This window comes from Gopherus flavomarginatus, chromosome 2 (assembly GCF_025201925.1).
Source record: "Gopherus flavomarginatus isolate rGopFla2 chromosome 2, rGopFla2.mat.asm, whole genome shotgun sequence".
NCBI lineage: Eukaryota > Metazoa > Chordata > Testudines > Testudinidae > Gopherus > Gopherus flavomarginatus.
Genome location: NC_066618.1, coordinates 209245471 through 209266997, shown reverse-complemented (window position 1 = coordinate 209266997; position 21527 = coordinate 209245471). Strand labels below are relative to the sequence as shown.

At 38.1% G+C, this 21527-nt stretch overlaps 1 protein-coding gene across 5 annotated transcripts in view; it reads right to left on the bottom strand.

Moving 5' to 3' along the window:
* Positions 1–1776: 1776 nt before the first annotated feature.
* PPP4R1 (protein phosphatase 4 regulatory subunit 1) overlaps positions 1777–21527 on the bottom strand; it is a 92644-nt gene continuing 72893 nt past the window's right edge. For all 5 annotated transcript variants that reach the window (XM_050942141.1, XM_050942143.1, XM_050942145.1 and 2 more), the window contains 10 exons: positions 20931–21463; positions 14575–14750; positions 11978–12073; positions 10428–10613; positions 8386–8547; positions 7809–7909; positions 6904–7024; positions 6645–6779; positions 4962–5103; positions 1777–2888 (listed from right to left, as the gene is read on the bottom strand). In XM_050942141.1, the coding sequence (XP_050798098.1) occupies positions 2725–2888; positions 4962–5103; positions 6645–6779; positions 6904–7024; positions 7809–7909; positions 8386–8547; positions 10428–10613; positions 11978–12073; positions 14575–14750; positions 20931–21463 (1816 nt within the window). In that variant the 3' untranslated portion in view covers positions 1777–2724. The remainder of the gene's footprint in view (positions 2889–4961; positions 5104–6644; positions 6780–6903; positions 7025–7808; positions 7910–8385; positions 8548–10427; positions 10614–11977; positions 12074–14574; positions 14751–20930; positions 21464–21527) is intronic.

Sequence of the window (21527 nt, the reverse complement as noted above, 5' to 3'; positions counted from 1 at the left end):
GACAGCAAATAATGAGGAAGGGCTAAGAACTTGCTGTGAGATGGACAATCTGATTATTGGTGGTATGTGGTTTCATCATAAAGATATGTATAAGGTTTCATGGAACAAACCAGATCGTCAAATTAAAAACCAGATTGATCACTATATTATCATCAGTAAAATGCATAGGTCACTGTTGGATGTCAGAATCTATAAAACTGCTGAGTGTGGCAGTGATAATGAACTAATTGGAAAACATCAACTTAAAACACAAGAAAAAGATGGGTGTTGCTGGAACCAAATTTGATCTTGCTAAGTTAAAGAATTGCTTTGTGACGGAGGCACGGGCCATTTATTTTCAATGATGAAGCAATCTCACTACAGACAAGATGGCAAATATTCAAGGAAGTGAAACAAAATATAATAGAGGAAGTTATTGGAAGGCATAAGCAAACGGAAACTAAGCAAGGAAACAAGAACATTACAGGAAAAGTGTGAACATGCCAAGACTGTGGGAAAAGTGGGAGAAATAAAAGCGTTGCACAAAGTGGTGGAGAAATCAAAAAGACTGGAGAAACAAAATTTCTGGAAACAAGAAGCTCAACAACTAGAGGAGGTGTCAAGAAAACAAGATATGAAAATGATGTACAAAAGGGTTAAGTTGTATGGAAACAGAGATCAATCCAATAATGTAAGCAATAAGGAAGTCTACCAGTGAACTGGCAACAAATGTCAAAGAGGAGCTGGAAGTATTCAAGGAACATTTTAATAAAACGCTGAACTCTGTAGTTCTCCAGATGCAAGCATTCTAGACATGCTAGATGAACAAGGCAACTTGTGACACAGAATAGATATTAGCACTGAACCACCATCAGAAGAAGAAAGCACAAAAGCAGTGAAACAGTTAAAAAATGGGAAAGCTGCAGGAATAGGTAATATAACAGTTGAGCTTCTAAAAAACCGCAAGACAAGTACTATCAAAGCTTTAGGAAAAATATATAAGGTGGTATGGGAGGATTAGGAGGTACTGGATGACAGGCTACAGGCAATTGTTTTACCAATCCTAAAGAAAGGAGATCCTGCCAATCTGAATAAATATAGGGGTATAAGCTTATCAGTACCTAGAAAAATCATGATGAAATTGATGAAGATTAATGCCAGTTTTAGAAATAACAGTAGGTGAAGACCAGTGTGGCTTCAGACCAGGCCAACAGTTGATGTAAAAAAAAGGGAGAATGTGAAATATTCTCCACTATGGTGGGTGGGAAGAGATGAGCTATAAGCAAAAGTCCCATAAAAGACAGAGGGCAAGATGTCATCTCCTCAGTCACTCAAGTTAGCTTTTTTTTTTTTTTTTTTAAATGAAAGAAGTAGAAGAGATCCAAGGGTAGAGTGGCTATCTTAGCAACCCTGGAAACTGTATTCAGCTAGATGAAAGAATTTTGATCAACCTGGTCCCTGAAAATCTGGGTTGATGTGGTTGTCCAGGTTCCCCACAGCTAATATGTCATTCTACATTTGGGTGACAGGAGAGCCAATCAGTTCCCAAGTAGGAGTAAAGAGATTCTTGATAAAGATTCACTTACAAACTTCTCACCCAATTATTTCACTTTTTTTTTTTAAAAGTGTTTCTGTACTTTTGTAAGCTAACTTTACTGTATCTCTGTGTTGTGGTATATTTCTTTTCTAAATATAAATCTTAAGTTTTACATTAAAATCTCTCTGGAAAAAAGTCATTCAAATGTAAATGACATTTACAGAAATCCACTGAAGAACTAGAAAAGGAAGGACACAAAGTCATTTCAAATTTGTTCTTTTAATATCTTTAAAAGGTCACAACGTATTCAATCTTATTAATAAATTTTATTTGGACAAGTAGAGAACAACTTGTATCACAACATTTTTAAACAACATGATTAAAGACTGCAGCACTCCCAGGAGTGGTCACAGATATGTACAGTATATGAAGAAAAAGTTGCACCTCAGAGCCGATCGTGATCAAGTTAAAAATACCTGACTTAAAGTACATGTGCTAATAAATTTCCTTCAGGTCATGACCAGCATGAAAATAATTAGGACACAGGTACTCAGCAAAGTTTTCTGCTAATGGGTACAGCAATATGCTGCATTTAAAGATTAAAATCAGATTCTAGTTTAGTGTTATCACTGAGCCCTTAAGAGAAATCCAAATCTCTACTGTTCCCCATTTACACACATCAAAACTATTCACACTTAAGGATGTGCCCAGCTGCACACAATCTGGTTCTTTGCATGGATAAAAACTTTTATAGCTAATACTGCAGGTCTTATATCTTGATATAAATCTGCCTCTCTGGCTATAAGAATTTGAACTATCAGTTGCTAAGGAAAAAACTTGCTAAGTTAACTCCTCAGGAGAAACAACGCAGGTCTCTGGAAATCACATCCCTTCTACAATGAAAATGCTCTGCCAATTCAAGTTTCATTTGTTCAGGAAGACAGAAGATTTAAGGCTTCAGTGGCAAATATAATCCTCTGAGCAATGTTTTGCTAAAGTCAAGATGAGATAGGTAATGTTTACTTTTTCTTGACTCTTAAAATCCCTGGTATCAGGTTTAGATAACATCCACCCGTAGTTAAGTCTGGCAAGAGATCTCTCCTCCTTCAGAAGAGGTTGTCCTAAATCATCCATTTTAGGAGCATTTGAGGATAGTTTGTATTTTGTTTGTTTTTTATTAAAATTATAACAACATTCAGGAACGTCTTTTAATAAGTCGATGAGGCAGTGCTCATGGCATCATCTGCAATTTTGGTACTGGCAGGGTGTATGCTTGCAAAATATTTCACATCATTGTCATCATCCATTTGAAGGGCCATAATTGTTTGTTCCACAACTTCTTGATGAGAATTGGCAGAATTCAGAAAATATTCTGTAAATAATGGAGAATACAAGAGATATATAAGAAAAATAAGAGTAACAGTATTATATTTTGGCGCAAACCCCAGCTACTATGCTACGGTGTTATATTCAAAAGCATGAGCACGCTTCTACACCAAGGGCAAACGGAGGCTTCTGTTTTAATACAGAAAGGCTATTAGTGAGACAAATTCTATATTAACAAATCCAAGTTTTTGGATATTTTAGTTTAATCCTTATGCTGTAGGCAGATATTGTTTCATGACATGAAATTTTAGAGTAATATCTACTCTAACTATAGTCACACCCAATCCTTGTAAGCAGGCAAATAATATATTAATTTAAATGTATCCACAAACTAACTTAAAATACTTGGGGTGATTAATACACGTGTTGGAGGACTCAAGTATAATAGAGTTGTCCTTGTGGTGCAGGAGTACAAGACCCCTAAATTCCTTCAATGTAATAAGTGGCAGACAGCACGTGCAAAGCGAACAACAACTAATAAGAACAGGAGCCCCAAAATCAATGTGTTTCCAGTGGAAGGTAATACAAACAAACTGCCACACTCTTCCATTCTACTGATAGATGCTACCACTCAATAAAAATGGTAATATGAATAAGCAGTATGCAAGAATCCCCAGTATGTGAGAGTTTTTTAAAAATTATATGATACAATTGTATTAAAAAATCCTCCCTTTCTACAGCAGTTGTGGGTGATTTATTCCCAGAAGTATACTGGTTACTATACCTTTTAATTTTACTTTTTAAATCTAAATTGAATAATCCACCCATTGTCTCTCATTTATACTTACATTGTAAGATCTGTGAGATAGGGACTGTTTCTGTTATACATTAGTACAGTGCCTACATAATCGATTTGGACCCTAGGTGCTACCATAATACAAATGCATGACAAAGCAGCTATGAATATTAGCCACATAAATGTCTCTTGACTACAGCGAGGCTCTCTGTTACAAGAGTTCATGAGTTCTATAGCTTAATTAAGCATTGTATAATTTATTTTTATTTCTTTTATCAGTTTTAAATGCAATGCCTTTCAGTTTATTTGGATGTCTCCTTGTTCTTATATTTATAAACGGTAAATAGGAATGCTGAAATGCTCTCCTCTGTATTGTTCATTATTTTACATAAAATTATCATGTCCTACTCGTCTCCTCTAAACTAAGCTGTCCTAGTATTTTCAATCTCTCCACATACTAAAATGTTTACATGTTTCTAATAATTTTTTCCGTCCACCTACAGGTACTTATTTCTGTTCTACATTTTTGAACTGAGGGTGACCAGAGCTGAACACAGTATTCCAGATGAGAGAATAACACTGATTCATATAATGGCATACTATTTCCAGTATTATTTTCCACCCCACTCTTTTAACATCCTAACATTGCTAGCTTTTCTGAGCACTGCTGTGTACTGGGGATGCTTTCCCTAAGGGAAGTCTACAGTTTGACAGTAGCAGTTCCCTTGTTGAAATGTTGGAAAGGCTCTCCCCTCACTCCCAAAAGGAAAACAGAAAAGCACTAGCCACCTCTCCTCTCCCAGAGAGAGGAGAGATAGGATTAGCAGTGAAGGCTGTTTTTCTGGTTCCCAGCCTTTATTGCATACAGCATCAATTTTAGACTCAAACACAACACATTTGCTCTACATCACATCAGTGAATCACCACTATGCAGGCTGAGCAATAGCGTTAATTTCCCAAAACTAGCTCATTTAGGGAAAATCAGACAAGGAAAAGGGACTACGGAGGGTGTGGGGGGGAGAGAATGAATCCATCCATTTCTTCAACATTACAGAATAACTCTAGAAGTTATGATGTTGTCATAACTTCTAGAGCTTGCAGGTACTATCAGGGCCTCAAGGGTCAGTCCAGGCTAAGCTGTGGCATCCCTAGGGATAAGGTTCAGGAGAGTATAATGTCAAAAGTGGCTTCTCACACTCATGCTATTTTCTTCACTCGGCTACAGCAAACTAACTCAAAAAGGAGACATGTTAAACATTCAATAGTTATCTTTGACATTCATCATCTATTAAACAAGACATTCTGAACTTCAGTATCACCAACCTTTCTCTAAAAGGGTTTGCCTTAAAGTTTTTGCAAGTAGTACTCTAACATTTGGAACCCTATCAGATGCCAAGTGTAGTAAATGAGGCAGTAGCTGCACAGCAAATTGGTCCATTGGGAGGCAGTCATCTTCAATGACAGTCTGTCAAAGAGAACCAAGCAACTGCATTAGATTTCTCCCCATAAAGAGGGAGCTAAAAACAAATACAGATCACAATGACAGCTTATGAATCCTCTCAACTTAATAATAATCAATATATAAGAATATTTAGCATTCATATAGCACTTTCCATCTATAGACCTCAAGATGCTTTACAGATACAAGGAACTGTACTTCCCAGTAGGAGGTGAGGCCTTATAAAGCAGAATACACATCTGAGAAAATTCAGGCTCAAAAAGAGAGCATTAGAAATCAGCAAGAGTTACTTTACAGTAAATTAAATAACCTTTTCATGTTTGCTTACAGTAATAGGAGCATTTTGTAATTGAAGTTAGCCTTAAATCTTACAGATAATTTAGAAATTCTTATTGATTTAGACTGCTGTAATTAGATGCAGTGATAAGAACAGGGTTATGTTATGCTGCAGTTTTAGCATTTCAAACACCATAATCCATATTTTAAAGAGTTGTCAAAACACACAGACTTATCCAAATAAGTAATCCTCCCCCTAACAAACAACAGAGCACAATATTTAGTTGAGTAAAACACAAAATAGAGAACTAAGAACCAGGTGATAGCCTTTCCAGGCAAAATTCACTGGGCAACCAGAGAGGGCCCATGAAATTCCATGAGACTTGCCTCACAGAGATCCTGACAAATTCTCTCCTCAGCTGCTGGGAGGGGAAGGACAGAGCTGTGGAAACAAGGGCACACTACCAACAGCCCTCAGATCCAAATTGCCAGAAGTTTCTTTAAATAAGATCAAACCTCAGGAAGGGGATATCCCTTCTGGGCCACACTATAGGAACCCTTTCCCACATGGCAGGGCAAGTGTCCAGACTGCTCCTTTGCCATCACTTGCTATCCCAGCTGCACCTGAGGCCTACTCCTCCATCACAGCTCAGAGCCAGCTTGTTTTTCTTGATGGTATTTCTGCCAGCTTCTGAACAACCTATGCTAGCTGGGTGTGTGGGCAATGACACCTACTTGCCCTTGCTGCCTGAACAGATCATTCAGTAAATGGTAAGCAGCTGCCAGCACTGTATCACTCACCACTAGAGGGTGCTCACTTCATACCAGACCATGGAACAAGTGGCTGAAAGTTATTCCCAAACTCAGGTATCCTATGTGTTATTCAGACTAGTTTTTTACTGTCACTTCTGTTATTGTTTGTTTTACACTCAACACCATACTTTGATTCTCTGAACATACTGAGGAGAACACTTGAAGTTTGTATACTGAACTTCAGTGGTATGCAACATGGGAATTTAGACTGCAAGAGTGACTCTCTTGGGTAGGGAAGAAAGAGCCCCGTTTCTACAGCATCTCCTGATGTCGTCTTCTATGGAGCGGTGCTGAGCAGAGAAAGCCATGAATTGTGCCCCCCTTCCCCATCTTCTCCTGCCAGAGGAAAGATTCTCTGGCAATGATTTCTATGAACTACTCAGGAAAATACAGATGAATCCCTAAGGAGGTTAGCTGCCGACCCTCTCCCAAACCAATACATAAATAAAAGCTCTTACCTGGCAGATAAAGACAAACGTTTGCCGACCGGACCACTTTGGGCATCTACAGAATTTTTCAATGAGTTCGTTCATGAGGTCTACCACAAAAGTTGATGTTGAAGCCATATGCAGCTTCTTTATCATTTCACTAACCTATAAGAAATGTTGTTACCAATACATAAATACACATATAACAACTTCCAGCCATGACTTAGAAGTTTGAGATATTCGATTCATTTAAATTATTTCACATTAAAATTTGTTTCTTAGCTCATACCAGCTTGTAGGAAATCCATCGAACAGAGGAAACCTTATCTGCACAGAGGCTGAGGGCAATAGGGCGCAAATAGTCATAAACATCTCTGGCACTGTATAGCTCTAGAAGCAAGATCAGCTGCCTAAAAGAAAGAACAAAGCATAACACAGCAGAACAAAATCTAAAATGAAAAAGATATCCCTAATCTCGCAAATGACAGTTTACACAACATTGCCTGTCCTTTAACTGAACAGAAAACAAACCATATTCATTAAGAAAATTTTCCATTCTTCATTCTCATTTTAATTGTTTTCTCTCAAAATATTGAATAATTCCATCCCTGTAACTTGCCACTTATTCAGTAAATATGACCCTACTGCTACATGAGAGCAATAAAAGAGTGCAAAAATAATCTGGGATAAGATAAAAATTAACAGGTAAAAAAAGTTTGCACTCATTAGATCATATAACTAATAATAATGTTATAAGGTACATGCAAGCTACAGTGTGACCAAGTGGCTGTACAGATAACAAAATCAACAGCTTTTCTGATTAAAATGAGTGGAGCAGATTTGATCAAAGTATAAGGCACTTCCCTTCCCTCCCTCACCCAGCATAATAAAATAGTTACTGCTTGGACAATCTGACTGGAAGTGCTCAATTAATTTTTTCATTCTACATTAAGTGGGATTTATAAAATAGTTTAAGGAGTAAAATTATTAGCAGATGTTACTAGTGTGTCACAGACATGAGTAGTATGTGTTGTAGAAGTTGTGAGCTCATGTAGATGAGCTTATGAAGACGTGTCAAAATGCCTCTATAATATAGTTCTAGTGTATTTGATTGACCGATGTATGAATTGAAAATGTTAAAATCCACATAGCAGAAAAAATGTCCGAATCCAAACCAAAACCTCACGAACATACTCTGCCAGCTCATATCGAAAACGCCAATTCCTGCTGTTATCGGTCACTAAGAATTCCTGGAGCTGATAAAGATATTCTCGTCTTTTGTCTAGATGAAGAAGCTGGAACAATAAATATAAATTTAATCAGAGCAGAGCAGATTGCAAGCACTTAATGTGAATGGATGGAATATGAACAAAATGGCTATCATAAAACAGCCACTTGGATTAAAAAAGCACCCTTTGATATATACAGTATAATGCTTGTAAAACATTTTGGGTAAAATTTTGCTGTGACTTGCAAGGAAGTCAGCAAAGTTAATGAGGTAGTCTTAACATTTTATGTTGTATGTACTTTAATAATAACGAAGAGTCAATGGTAAATAACTGCTACGTCTTCAACTGGCTCAGAAGGAAAAGTATTAGCTTCATAAAGTTTTTGCAATATCTTCTCTGGTAGCATATAGGCATTTGGCTGGACTACTGTAAGGGGATTAATTATACTGGTGAAATCTATGGGCACAGGTCTATGCAGGGAAAACAAGTGGACAGAAGGCGTAACATATTCTGGTCCAAAGTGAAATAAACATGAAATGTACCTTTAGAAAATCATGCAAATGTTTAAGGACACCTATCCTGACTTCATCTAGGTCCTTTAAAAATCCATTGAAGACTGGAACCAAGTCTCCAGCTGTGAGTTGGTCTCCCAGGATAACTGCAAGCTCATGTATAGAGAATGCTAATGTCCTTCGAACTTTCCACTGCAAAAAACCCACAAATAATTGCATTTATTAACAAATTATCCCCAAATGATGGTTTTTGTTTTAACGTTAGGATTAGTTTGCTTATATTGTCCAACATTAATATTGGAATCCTCAGTACAACCACTTAATTCACTCATTTCTTTCAATAAAACAGAACTCATTTTTTTTCAAAAGTGAAAAATAAGACATGAATGGGATTGTTCAAAGGTCATTTGTTCCATCTGCATATCCAGGAACTGAACAAGCAACAAAAGTATTGTGTTCTTAATTAACAGAAACAAAACAAAACTGATGTTGGATATCAACACTTTTGCAGTTCTCTTCTTGCTTCAAATTTTTCTTACGCACATTGAATTTTATAGTTTGTGTTCCTCTCTAGCTTCTGTAATCTGTACTTTACAAAGCGGAAGAAAGAAGGAAGGTACTTTGCTATACTTCAATTGGAAACTGTAAATCCCAGGGAGTTACAAGAGACTTTCCCACTCAGGGAAGCCAATATCTGATATCCACACACACTATCAAATATTTTGTTCCAAGAAACATCTTGACAGAAGCACTGGTCCAATTAAGAGGTGTGAGATCCTTTTAGTTTCTATATGGTCTTATTTTGGGGGTGGAGCGGAGAGGGAGGGAACATGACACACTGTTCAAATGGATAATGTATTTTCAATTATATAAAACGTAAGTATTGTTACATAACCTTACTTTCCTCCTCTGACCAGCACTTTCCAACTACCAAATGATCTTTGCAGACTTAATCCTATTTTAGTGATGCAGTTTTCTCCCTCATTATTCTTGTGGCAGACTCTCAAAGTAATTTTAAACACACCGCAAACTTAGTTAGCAATGTTATTTTTTTTTTTAACTCTTGTTGTTTTTTTAGTTTCTTTACTGATTACTTGTGTGCTTTTTTTTTTCACCTTACTATAAAGCACTTTGAGAAGTGTGGCTGATACTATATACAATATTCTCCAGTTTATTAAAAATCCTGTTATCAAAGCTCCGCATGATCTGAATTCCTTCCTTGTCCCGCATCATGAGATGCATGAACTATATGTCCTCTGCAGCATGTATCTCATACTGGGGACAAGGAAGGGATTCGGATGATGCGATGATTCGGACAATGGAGTCCTCTTGATTATCCAAACAATCAATTATCCAAATACAATCCCCTCCTCCCCACCCTTCAGAAAATTGGGAATATATTGTATAAACAATATATGTCAGTGAGTTTTCGCTCTGATACATCAGTGAATTAGTTTATCAGGGTGAAGTGGATCAAGAATGACTACTCAAAAAAGGAAGTGTGTCTCTGAAAAAGAAAGGAAAGAGTGGAAAATTACTACAAAATAAAATGGCCCATATACTGAAAGCTGTTTCCTTAGCAGCAAATGGAAACAGAGAAGCAACAGCCATTTCCAATATTTTAACATGTTTTTAACGCACCAATGATACTGCAATACTGTTAATCCTTTATGACTAACTTTCAGGAACTGGCCAGTGCATCAAAGTGGATACCCCTATTCTCATTAAAAGTGCCACAAGAACTGTGGCAACCAGAAATGATCAAGACCTCTGGTTTCTCATCTACCCACAAGGTCACAGGCTCAGCAACATTTGTGCATCTATTCTAGGTATTTATATAGTCCCCATTACTGTAGTATCTGAACACCTCACAAACATGGTGCCCAAGCATTGTTCTGGGACACTGGTCAAACTATTACTCACAGGAAGAGCATCATCTACTAAATGACCAATACCAGTGACAGGATATGAAAAAAATAAATTCAAAAATGCCTATTACACAGAAACACAGTTATAAAAGTGTATATACAATTTGTTTTAAAAGCTGCTTGAATTTAAATGCTTTAACATACCTGCATATCAGATGCTAGTGTCTCATAGGTATCTTTCAGACAGTGCCAGTTCTGTTTACCTAATGTAAGTGCCACACCTGGCAGGCTATATGCACAATGTTTAGCAATCTCAGTATCAACTGTTTGTGCACGAGAAGGATCAGTCATGGATAAATATTGATCCAACAAGGCTTGAGGTACAACATCCTAGAAAGAGAGAGAGCGTGCAAGACTTAGTTTGCCACATTTTCAAGTAATTTCCATACAACCTACTATATAAAACTAGGCTACATTTTAAGAGAGAGAATTTTTCCACCTCATAATAATGTACAAGAATGCTTAAAGATTAAGAATGTAAATATAATAATTCATAAAAGTACCATATATAAAAATCATTTAGTTGTTTAAAATTGATATTTTAAGTAAATATTAAGGTTACTTAAGCAATATTAATACAGAAACACAATAACTGAGAAGGTATGATTAGTTCGTCTAAATACCCAGACTGAAGTAACAAGGATGAATGGGGTGGAACACTTTCAGACTCCCGAAACAGAGTAAGGAGCATTGTTTGAAACTTAAGAAGAAACAATTTAACTTGGACTTCTACAGCACTGCTCAACACTCTTACAAACATTAAAGACTCAATATCCTGTGAGACTGGCAAACTTTATGCCTGTTTAACAAATACATAAAAATAAGTGAGTAGTGCTGGTCACATCATGTTTTTCCCCACCTTGCAGAAAATTTTTACCTTATGGCAAAAAATGAAAACTAAAATTTAAATGTCTCATTTTGGGTCAGTTCAATATTAAACTGTGCCTGCCTGAGCAGCTGAAGTGCCTCATAGGAATGGCATTTGGGTGCCTCATGCCCTCATTCTTCCCTATGGGCTGGACTCCTTGGCTAGAACTACTCCCATGATGCAGCACATTCTCCCCTCTTGCTGAGCTGCTGCAGTGCTTCATGGGAGAGTAGAACCCAGCCCCAGAGAAGTATGAGTGGATGAGGTTCCCATACTACAACTCCCATCAGTGGTTCAGGAGGATAGTTTAACATCAAATTAAGCCAAAATAGTTCTATTTGGTATCAAATCTAAATTTCTATTTTTCTGCTAAAATCAAAGTTTTCAGTGGACAACACACTTTTTGCGAAAAATTCTGTTTAATAAAAAAAAACCAGTTTTTCCCAGAAAAACAATTTTAATGGAAAATTTTCAACTGGCTCTGTAAATAAGTCATTGAAGCAGCACAGCAAGTCAGTGTCAGAGGAAAAAATAAAATAAATAGCTTCAGAGTCTTGATTAATAGCTCTACTGTCAAAGCTACACTACTCCATTAAAAAAAAAACTGGACTGGTCAATTACAGCAGAATAAACTGCCAATGTAACCACTGTCACTGCAGGTACTCAAGGCTGGAGTGACCTATTAATGAGGCTTTCACATCTGCTGAAAATTACTACAGCAAAGTGGGCCAATGGACTACATAACTAAAGGTGAACCTTCCATTATTATTTTCTGTCTATAAAGTTTCAATTTAATCAGAATTACAAGGGGGGGGGTCTCATTTACCTGTACTTTGGACTTTCTTTCCTCTTCAGGGCTGAAACTATTATTGGTGCTCAAGTCTGAATCATTATGAATATAGCGGAGAGTGGAATCTATGTTCTGCATGTGGGGGGAAAAAGGTCACTTACAAAATGGGACATTCAAGGATTACAAGACACACACAACATAGAGCTTAAATACCATGAAAGGTTGCCTGACATTGTGGCTATTTTCTTCAAGATTCCAGAGATGAATTTATTTTTCAGCATATCCTTGCTGTAGCCCAAATTAAAATAAAAATCTTAATGGATAACTTTTATTTATTTAGATTCAAAATAATAAAGATGCTTCACCAGGCTTGAGGTGATATACTTAAATCATATTCTACTCTATACAGATTCTTACACCATGTCCACCACCGTATTATCTGAGTGCCTTCCATTAATGCAATAAGCCATAACTCCTGTCACATGTTGTTCTCTCAAGAAAGGGGAAGGAACTCAAACCAAAATATGAAGAGAACAAGATAAAAGAATATTTACACAAGTTAGCTGTATTCAAGTAAGCAGGGCCTGATGAAATTCATCCGAGAGTACTTGAGCAACTCAGAACCATTAATAGTTATCTTTGAAAACTCATGGAGGATGGGCACAGTCCCAGAGGACTGGAGAAGGGCAAACACAGTAACTATCTTTAAAAAGGGGAACGAAGAGGACCCGAGGAAGTACAGATCCGTTATCCTACCTGATACCTGGAAAGACCCTGGAAAAAAAACTATTAATTTGTAAGGACCTAGACGATAATACAGTTATACGGAACAGCCACATGGATCTGTCAAGAACAAATCGTGCCAAACTAACCTAACTTCCTCTTTGACAAGGTTACTGACCGAGTGGTTATGACACATCTTCACTTTAGGAAGGCTTTTGACACAGTCCCACATGACATTTTCTTAAGCTGGAAATGTGATTTTTGATTAAATTAGCGTAAGGTGAGTGAGACACAGCGACCCCTTGGCAAAGGGTCCCTTGCTCTTTGCAAACATTGCTCACCTCAGACCTGACAAACTCACTATGTCAAATATGTCCTATTATCCATAAAGAGTAACATTTAAGGATCTATAAAAAGCTTGTAACTTGTCAAGATTCATAATCACTGATATATATATATATATATTTATATTGAAAGTATGGTTTTTGGACTTGGAGTAGAAATTAGTCACCAGGAGATAATGTGCCTTAGAAATGGCCCATTCAGACAAGGGGTGGTGTCAACCCCAGCCTGTCTGGCTGCTGATGCAATGCAAGGCTCATTAGGGGTTAGGACAGAGGAACTCCCCTCCTGTCCTAGCTCCATCCATCACTCCCCCTGGGAAGAAGCAGGCAAGCCTTCTTAACTTGCCTACTGGCTCCTGATTGGTTAGTGCTCCCTTCTGACCTGTTTACACCGTTGGAGGATTAAGTCTTCTTGGTACATAATTCTGAGTGGGGTTTCCCTAGGCAGGGTGTATCTGGGCACCAATACCTCAGGCAAGGGGCAGAAAACACCTGATAGATCACCTCCTCTTATTTTGACAGAGGTGCCATTCTTACTTCTTACTAGGCACTTTTCAAAACATAACTTCACTTTTAAAAGGTAAGAACTTCAATATAAGAGAGCTTGCAGGGTACATCATGGTGGTATTGCAAAGATTTTGGAACGAGTGCAATCTGCGCATCTTCCATCAGACAATCCAAATTTAAAAAAAAAAAAATCAGATTTTACACATATCCCAATGTACGTAAGGAGCTTCTTATGAACACAGTGAGCAATGCTGTCAACTGTAGCAGGTTAATGGCAGCAGAATATAATTTGAAAACTATTTGCAGTGCCAACTGGCAAGCAACAATCCATGAGGGTTGCATCAAGATTTTATTATTCTTCTATAGCACTGGAGTTTCAAAGACCATCACACTTGTGCCTCCAAGTGGAGTGGAGCAGTCACAACATTTCTGCCACAACACATAGTGAAGAACAGAACACCAGTATTAAATGCTATTGTTTGATTGGATGGGGAAAAAAATGGGAAGAAGATCCACAAGTAAAAACTCAAAATGATATTGAGTGGTAGTACCCGCCCTCATTCTCCAGAGTCCAGATATTGCCAGAGGTCCACTGAAACATGGCCTCAAGTCCTTATTGTCTCCTGGTCAGAAAAGTGTGTTGCCTGCTGCAGTAAAATGTTTCCACCATAAAGAAAATGCATCTCTCTCTCCAAACAGAAAATAAGTTAACTGTTCTTTTTTAAGAAGGGCATTGTTTTCAGTAAGACTATTTCACTGCGGCAAACTATAGCAACACAGTCTGTTGAAAGTCATTAGTCAAGACTGAGGTTTAACTTCAAGTCCTCAAATAATTCAGATGTACAAATAAAGAATGTTGTGAGGATAAGCTTTACTTTATGCAACAGGCAGAGCTGCAAAATTAGCAAACATAACTCGGCATCATTTCAGCCTGAAGTGGGAACAATTTAGCTATGATTGCTGCAAGAGTACAAAATACAGCTCTTGCTCTCTCTCTGACTGTAGCCCTGTATTTCTGAATCAAACTGTTTATATGCCAAACACAGCCACGTCTCTTACCTCAACAGCGTCGCTAATTAAAGGCACAGTATCATCCTGAATTAGTTTATAATTTAGTTGGTCTTTGATGCTCAGTTCATTTTGAGAGTCCATTCCCTTGCCAACGCCTGCCGTTGTCTCTTCCAGAGGGTCCAAACTGGAGGCTCGGAGTGCAGCAGACAACACCTCCACTTGTGCTGTATGCAAAGTGAAACACATTAATGGAAGTGGAAAGAACTGTTACACAGCAACAAAATTGCTGATGGCAACTACCTTTGAAAAATAATTTTTAATTTATGGAACAGCCAAAGAGAGAAGCTGAAAGTTTCCTACTCAAATTATCAATGGTTAGTAAATCCTGCAATAGAGGAAACCAGCGAGGATGGGAGGTGACGTAGTCTCACATTGGTTGCCATTGCCTCAGAAGGCCAAAATAGCACTGGAGCTAAGGGAGTATCTGTCTATGAGGCACGAAACCCAAGAGCGAGAGGCTGCTGAGGCAACAGTATCTTTAAAGAAGTATCTTTTAAAAAATGTGACAAACTACTTATATGTTGAGGCTAGGTAAATAAACAGATGTGCACAATCTGTAACAGGCAGAACATACACAACAGATAATTGGCAATTATAGTTAAAAGAATATAACAAGTAAAAGGTGGAAATAGGTTTGACTCTAGTTTTTAAACTGTATTGACTGATTTTAAAAGTTGTATGTTTAGATTTATGAGCTCAGGGGAAGTATTTTTAGGGACTAAATGAATGAGTTGAAAAAGTACAATTAGTTGCATCCTTGTAAATCTAAGTGGAGAGCAGGATTGCTAAATCTTCCAAACGAGAATATACGGGTAGGTCTGAGGCCCTGGAAAATACATATTCAGATGCTCCCACGCCGCAAATTGCTAGAAGGTTGACTGATCCCATTATGCTGAACTAATTCTGAACAAAGCAACTCTTCTGGAAATGCAGACGCAGCATAACAGAGAGCAGGTTATTCAGTGACAATTATAAGTCTCAGTCAGGACCCAGAAATTTTTGATCAAACCCTGAAAACAGATAAAAATGAAATCTGAGATTTCACTCCACCTGGCCCTTCTTGCCACTCTTTTCCTCACCACAAATTAATTAATTCTGGCCTGCGCTCTCTCATACCTCTCCAATCTTGTTAATGAATTCCGGGTTCTCCTTCTCCTCCAAACGCAGGGAATTACAACTCCTACTCCAAAGAAACTACTGGGCCCTCTATCTCTTTGCACAGCCACTTTAGGACTGTAGGGCTCCAAGGCACACAGGAGATGCTTGGCCTCCCATCAACTCTCCTCCGTATAATCCACTTGGCTCCTCATTCCCCTTTCTCTTGAAGTGAAGCCACTTCTATCCGGTGCTTCCCTGCTTCTCTCCTTTCCTTCCTCAAAAAGCAGCAGCACCTGCCATTCTGCTCTCTGCCTACCACGTTCCCTTCCTGGAAAAGAACAAGTGGCTCAGGGATTGCTCTACTTTGTCTTCCACATCCACGTCTCCGCTCCTGTCAAAGCAGCAGTGATTGGGCTGCTCCTTTTCCTATCCTCTTTCCGCCCTTCCAGGGAAGGGGCAAGTGGCTCTCTGATCCAAATAAGCACACTTGCTTGAGCTAAAACGCTACTCACCCTTTTTTCAAGGCCTCTCCAATATTATGTACACATTCTGAAATTAAACAATTGAATCTGTTTTTAACATTCGCCTCACTTCACCTCCCATCTTGGCATTTTAATTGTCTCATTTATCCTAGCACCTAAATTTACTCACATAAGGCCATCAGAATTTATCAAAAGCCAGATTAATTTGTATGGCACACTTAACTTTTTGTTTTTTTTTTTTACACAATTATGACTGACTTTTACATAAAGCAGAATTACAACTCAACACAGTATTAAACACTGAACACACAGCTAGACAACTGAGACACACACAATGGTGTGGGACAGGTAAGGAACATCACACGTGAAGGCCACACATGAACTGCTGTCTTACATCTCTGGGATTGTCTCTAGATAGGGGTAAGAACAGCAGAAGCAAATGACTAAGGATTTGGTCAATATGTAGCCTGGCTGGTTCTGTAATTGACAAGCATTTAATAAAATACCTGAAAGAAAAGAGTTACAGTAGGATTGTAATAATCCATACTGACAGAGAAGCCCACTACAAATTACTAAGTAAACAAACAATGCAAAAAAACTGTACCATGAAATGCATCAGGTTTATTAGAAAAGTATAAATTTAGTTTTAATTAATACCATATTTCATATAACATTATTAAGTTCTCTACACCAAACGTTGTAAAATTAATGAGACCTTGATAATTAGAGACCTTACAGTAGTGTTCAGTTGTTTCTTCTTTATTGAGAAGTGAGGGAAAGATCCCAATCTTTTTTAAATGCACAAACAATAGACACATGGATAAACAAAATGAATGAGTGAGTTTCTACTATAAATTAAAAAGTGAAAGCGATGACTAGCTCTTACCAGACTATTTAGGCATGAAATGTTATTTCAGATTTTCAGGATTCTTGTGAGGCAAAACAACTGGAGAAATAATTCAAGTGAACTTTATCCCGATGCACATTTAGAAGAACTTACTTTTTCTCTCCCTCTCCCCTCCAAACCAGAACCAATAGCAAAATATAGGCCTTTCATTTTCAGTTAAAATTAAAGACTAAGGGTCTTTTTCTAAATAGACAATATATATAGATGCACTACATTTCGAGAGAGAGAGAGAGAGTGTGTTTATAGAAAAATACATAAATAACTCAGGAGAAAAAAATGCTTTTACATGGCAGCACACCTTCCCCCTTTATTTTCTGCAGTTTCTCTTTTCTGCTTCCCTTGTTTTCACTCTTTTGCTGTCTGTTTCTTTCCTTAGTGTTCACTCATTATTAGCAGACAAAAAATGCTCCTCCGATTGTTTTAAGTGCTATAATGGTGCAGGTACTGTATTTAAAAATCTATCCTGAAACACTCACTAGGATTTCAAATTCCTTTGAGGCTGATCTAATGCTAAAACACAAACAAGAGGTTTTTTCCCCAATGTTAACTAACTGATATTAAACGTCTGTTAGTCTATAAGGTGCCACAGGATTCTTTGCTGCTTTAACTGATATTTATTATATGTGTGTCTCTACCAGATCCACCTACATAAGGCTGACAGATATTTTCCATTATAAACCCCTATATTCTGTTGCTTGGGGTTTTGCCAAACTATTAATTGGCGGCTGAAATTTTCCATGCCAGGTGTCTTCCTCAGACTGAAGTTTTGGGTAAATTTCAGCTAAAAGGATTCAGCCATTTTTGAGAATGAGATTATGGGAAAACGGTCTTTTGTCCATATTAAAAAAAAATTCTTACAACTATTTTGTTGAGAAAAGTCTAGCTTCTCATGCTTTAGAGCAGGGACTTGTAATTTGGCAGTGTGACTGGTTTGGTGACAGGTATATGCCTTTTGCTGTCCCCATTAAAATTTTCCCAAATTTAGCCAAGCTATAAGCCTCGGAAAAACTGCAGTTTGCACATGCTCAATAGAGGCTTGTTTCGCAGCTAAGATCTCTGAAGATTCTGTTTGCACTGAGCATACTCATGGCTTCAGGAGTTGACCAGGACTTCCCTTACGATTGCTCCTTCTGGCTGCTGCGGCACCAGGCAGAATAACTGAGAGCAGGAGATTCTCTCTCCTGTACTACTGATGCTGGCACCCAAGTGTACTGAGGAGGAGGAGGAGGAATCAGTCACACTGGAATGCAAAGGGGTGTGGAAGGAGTGAGGGGTGTTGTTGCAGGACTCAGAGGATGGGGCGGACCAGAAGAGGAGGGAGACAAGAGCCAACTGAGAGGGAGTTAGGAGGTACACAGATGCAGAGGGGGACAGTGACAAGCTGGAGGCACAGTCTGTAACCTCTAGACAACACTCTCCTATAGAAACTGGAATTGAAATAAGGTGTCCTGCATCTCTACATTCCTCTGCTGCTAATGAATAGCTGTGAAATCTACTGGAAAAGTGAGTTTTTCATCCCCCTCTATTGGCTGGTCCAATAGAGGATAACAGCCTACTACTGCCAGCTACTCTGTGAGGTAGAGTGCTTAAGGTCCATACTGTAGTCCAAAGGTCTGAAGCCTGCTGATACTCAAGTTGCGTGTCAATATGGTTCCATGTGTTAGAATTTCTCTGGACCCCTGGCTCATTTGTTGCAGAAGTTGGAAGGTGTTTGATATAGCAGGGGACTGCAGGTCACAATTAAAGAAACTGAATTCCACCTTGGAGTGCTGAATTCTATCCTGGTCTCTGGAACAGAGTTCCTGTGTGATGCTGGGCAAGTCACTTAAGCCTCACTTCTCATAGGAGGCCACTAAAATAGCATCTTCCTAGTCTTCTAGGTGCCCCATGTGAAAAACCCTATTTGCAGATGTGCTGAGCACTCGACTGAAATTGGCTGGAGCTGTGCTCTGAACACAGAAAATGCTTTAAAATGCTAAATACTCTGGAAAATCAGGTGCTAAGTGTCTCAGATTGGGCATCTGAAATTAGTGGACACTTTTGATAATTTTGGCCTTAATCTCTGTCTCAATTCCCCAGTTATAAAATGGGGAAAGTAATATTACTCACTTTCACACGCATGTTGTGAAGATAAATTCATTTGTTTTATTTGTAAAACACTTTTTGATAGTGATAGCGACAAAAAAATTAATAATTTTGTATTCAGGGCAGGATTTAGATGGTGTGCATTTAATAAACTCTAAGGCTTATTCAATGAGGGGAATAAAAAGAACTATTGAGATACTACTCATCCCCTGAATGAGGCAGGGGACCTGTATGGAAAAAAAAAATAGTATGCGATCACACAATTAAAGACTGTATCAGAATGCATATGAACAAGGGGGTCAAATTGTTATTGCACAGGCACCCTAGTTCAGGCATTTCCTAACTTCTGAGTATTGCACCTAACAGAACTGCACCTGTGAGCTTCTTTATATTGAAACCATCCTAAAGTGCAGCAAGACAATTGCTCTGGAATGAGACCAGCCGAAATCAAAGCATAGATTAAAAACAATCTTGTAATACAGAGCACCTCTGAGTATACAAATGCATTAGCTATGTAGATCCTCATGAAACAGTTTAATATACATTTTGCAGCTGTGCAGAACAAGTCTCTGGAGTCAAACCTAAACAGCACTGGTTAATGTGCTTACTAAGAGATAAGTTTAAATAATGTGCTTCTCACCAGTAACTGAACTAGTACATTTTTTCTGGAACCCATCAGTCTTACAGAGCAATGGGCTAGAGTTTTCTTAAAGCAGAACATTTTCATCTGCTGATTTTACGGTAGATTAAACAGGAACAGGCCAAGTCTAATTAAAGTTAGGCTATCAGTGTGTAGCCTGTATAATTAGTGATAGGAGAAACACCAACATTTCAGGAAAGCATCCAAGCATTGCTGCTTATTCTGACAGGAGTTTCTCACCCCTCTTTTCTTCTCTCCTTTTTTGAGTGTGCACCCTTCTAGCCCACAGGAGTCTTGAAATCAAGAATACGCCAATCTCCAGGGCCACTTTCCTAGCCACAGTACTGGATTTGCTGCTGCCCTTTTTGAATTTGGCACGTTTTAAGACATCTCCAGTGCTGATATCTCAACAAACCTGTGATGTCACATAAAGGGCAGCAGATTATTAAAAAGAAGGTAGGGGAGAGAACATTAATTACACTTCACTCTCACAAGATTTATGTGCATCTAAGAGTTGGACAGGATTTGGGTCACTTCTAACCTTGTCCTGACCATAATCCTGGCGTACATCAGCAGGCAATGAAAGTTGCTATAGAAGAGCTTCTGAAAACATGGATACCCTAAAGCTATTTCCTTAAAAAATAAACTTGATTGTTCAGAAGGTGAAAACATTCTTACATTCAGGCCTTGATTTTTCAAAAGGGCTTCAATCTGGCTTCCTATTTTGCACACACAGTAACTGCATATGCAACACTGAACATAATGATTTGCAGCACTCAGGTGATTGTCTGCCTGATTATACTGACAAATCAAGTAGTTAGACACCAAAGTACTAAGAATTACAGGTGCAATTATTGTACCTGCTATTATGCACTCGCAATGACCAATGGGAGCAAAACTGCATCTGTACAATCAGAAGCTGCTTCTCAAAATAAGAACGTTTGGTTTGTCATCTTTTTTCAGAGTTAAATTAAAACAGCTAGAACAAATTTGGTTAAACTCCAAAAGCATTAATTCTTCTGATTTTTTTTTTTAAGTTTCATTCAAAAGGTTAAAAATTAAAGCCTCCACAAAACATTATTACAGAAAAACATTTCCAGACACTAAATATACACAAATATCTTCACTATACCTTTAACATCTGGATCATCAATATGAGGCTCCAGATTTTCTATCATTTCTTCCAGCTCCTTCCTTGTGGCCATAGCAATGCTTGAAGAAACTGGCACAGTCACGTCTTTCGTTCCTTCCCGAATTTCTGGGTCAGGCATTATCTGATCAGTTTGTTGAAGCTCTAAATCAATATCTATTTCAGGAAGCGGAGTCCTCCAGAAATGGAAAGAGTTGTACAATTCCTGTTCTGAGAGGGAGGTTTCCTGGGACCTCAACCCAGATTCCTGCAGCACTGCTAGATTACAGAAGCTAGAACTTTGCTCATTCTCATCAGCTATTTCCCCACAAGATTCTGAAGATGAAGTGCAACGTAAGAATGTCTCAGTCTGGTAATCGGTTTCACTCTGAGAATTACTTGGCACAGGGTTATGGTCTTCCATGGTGTTTTCAAGTTTTACTGTAAAATCACTAAAATCAGCATCTGAAGGTGGCTTCTCTGTTCTGCTATGTACATCCTCTGTTGTGACATCTTCTGTATCCCTGATCTTTTCACTGTTGGGTGTCAAAGAAAATAGGCATGAGTTTTTTATTTAAAAAAAACAACCCATACTGGTTA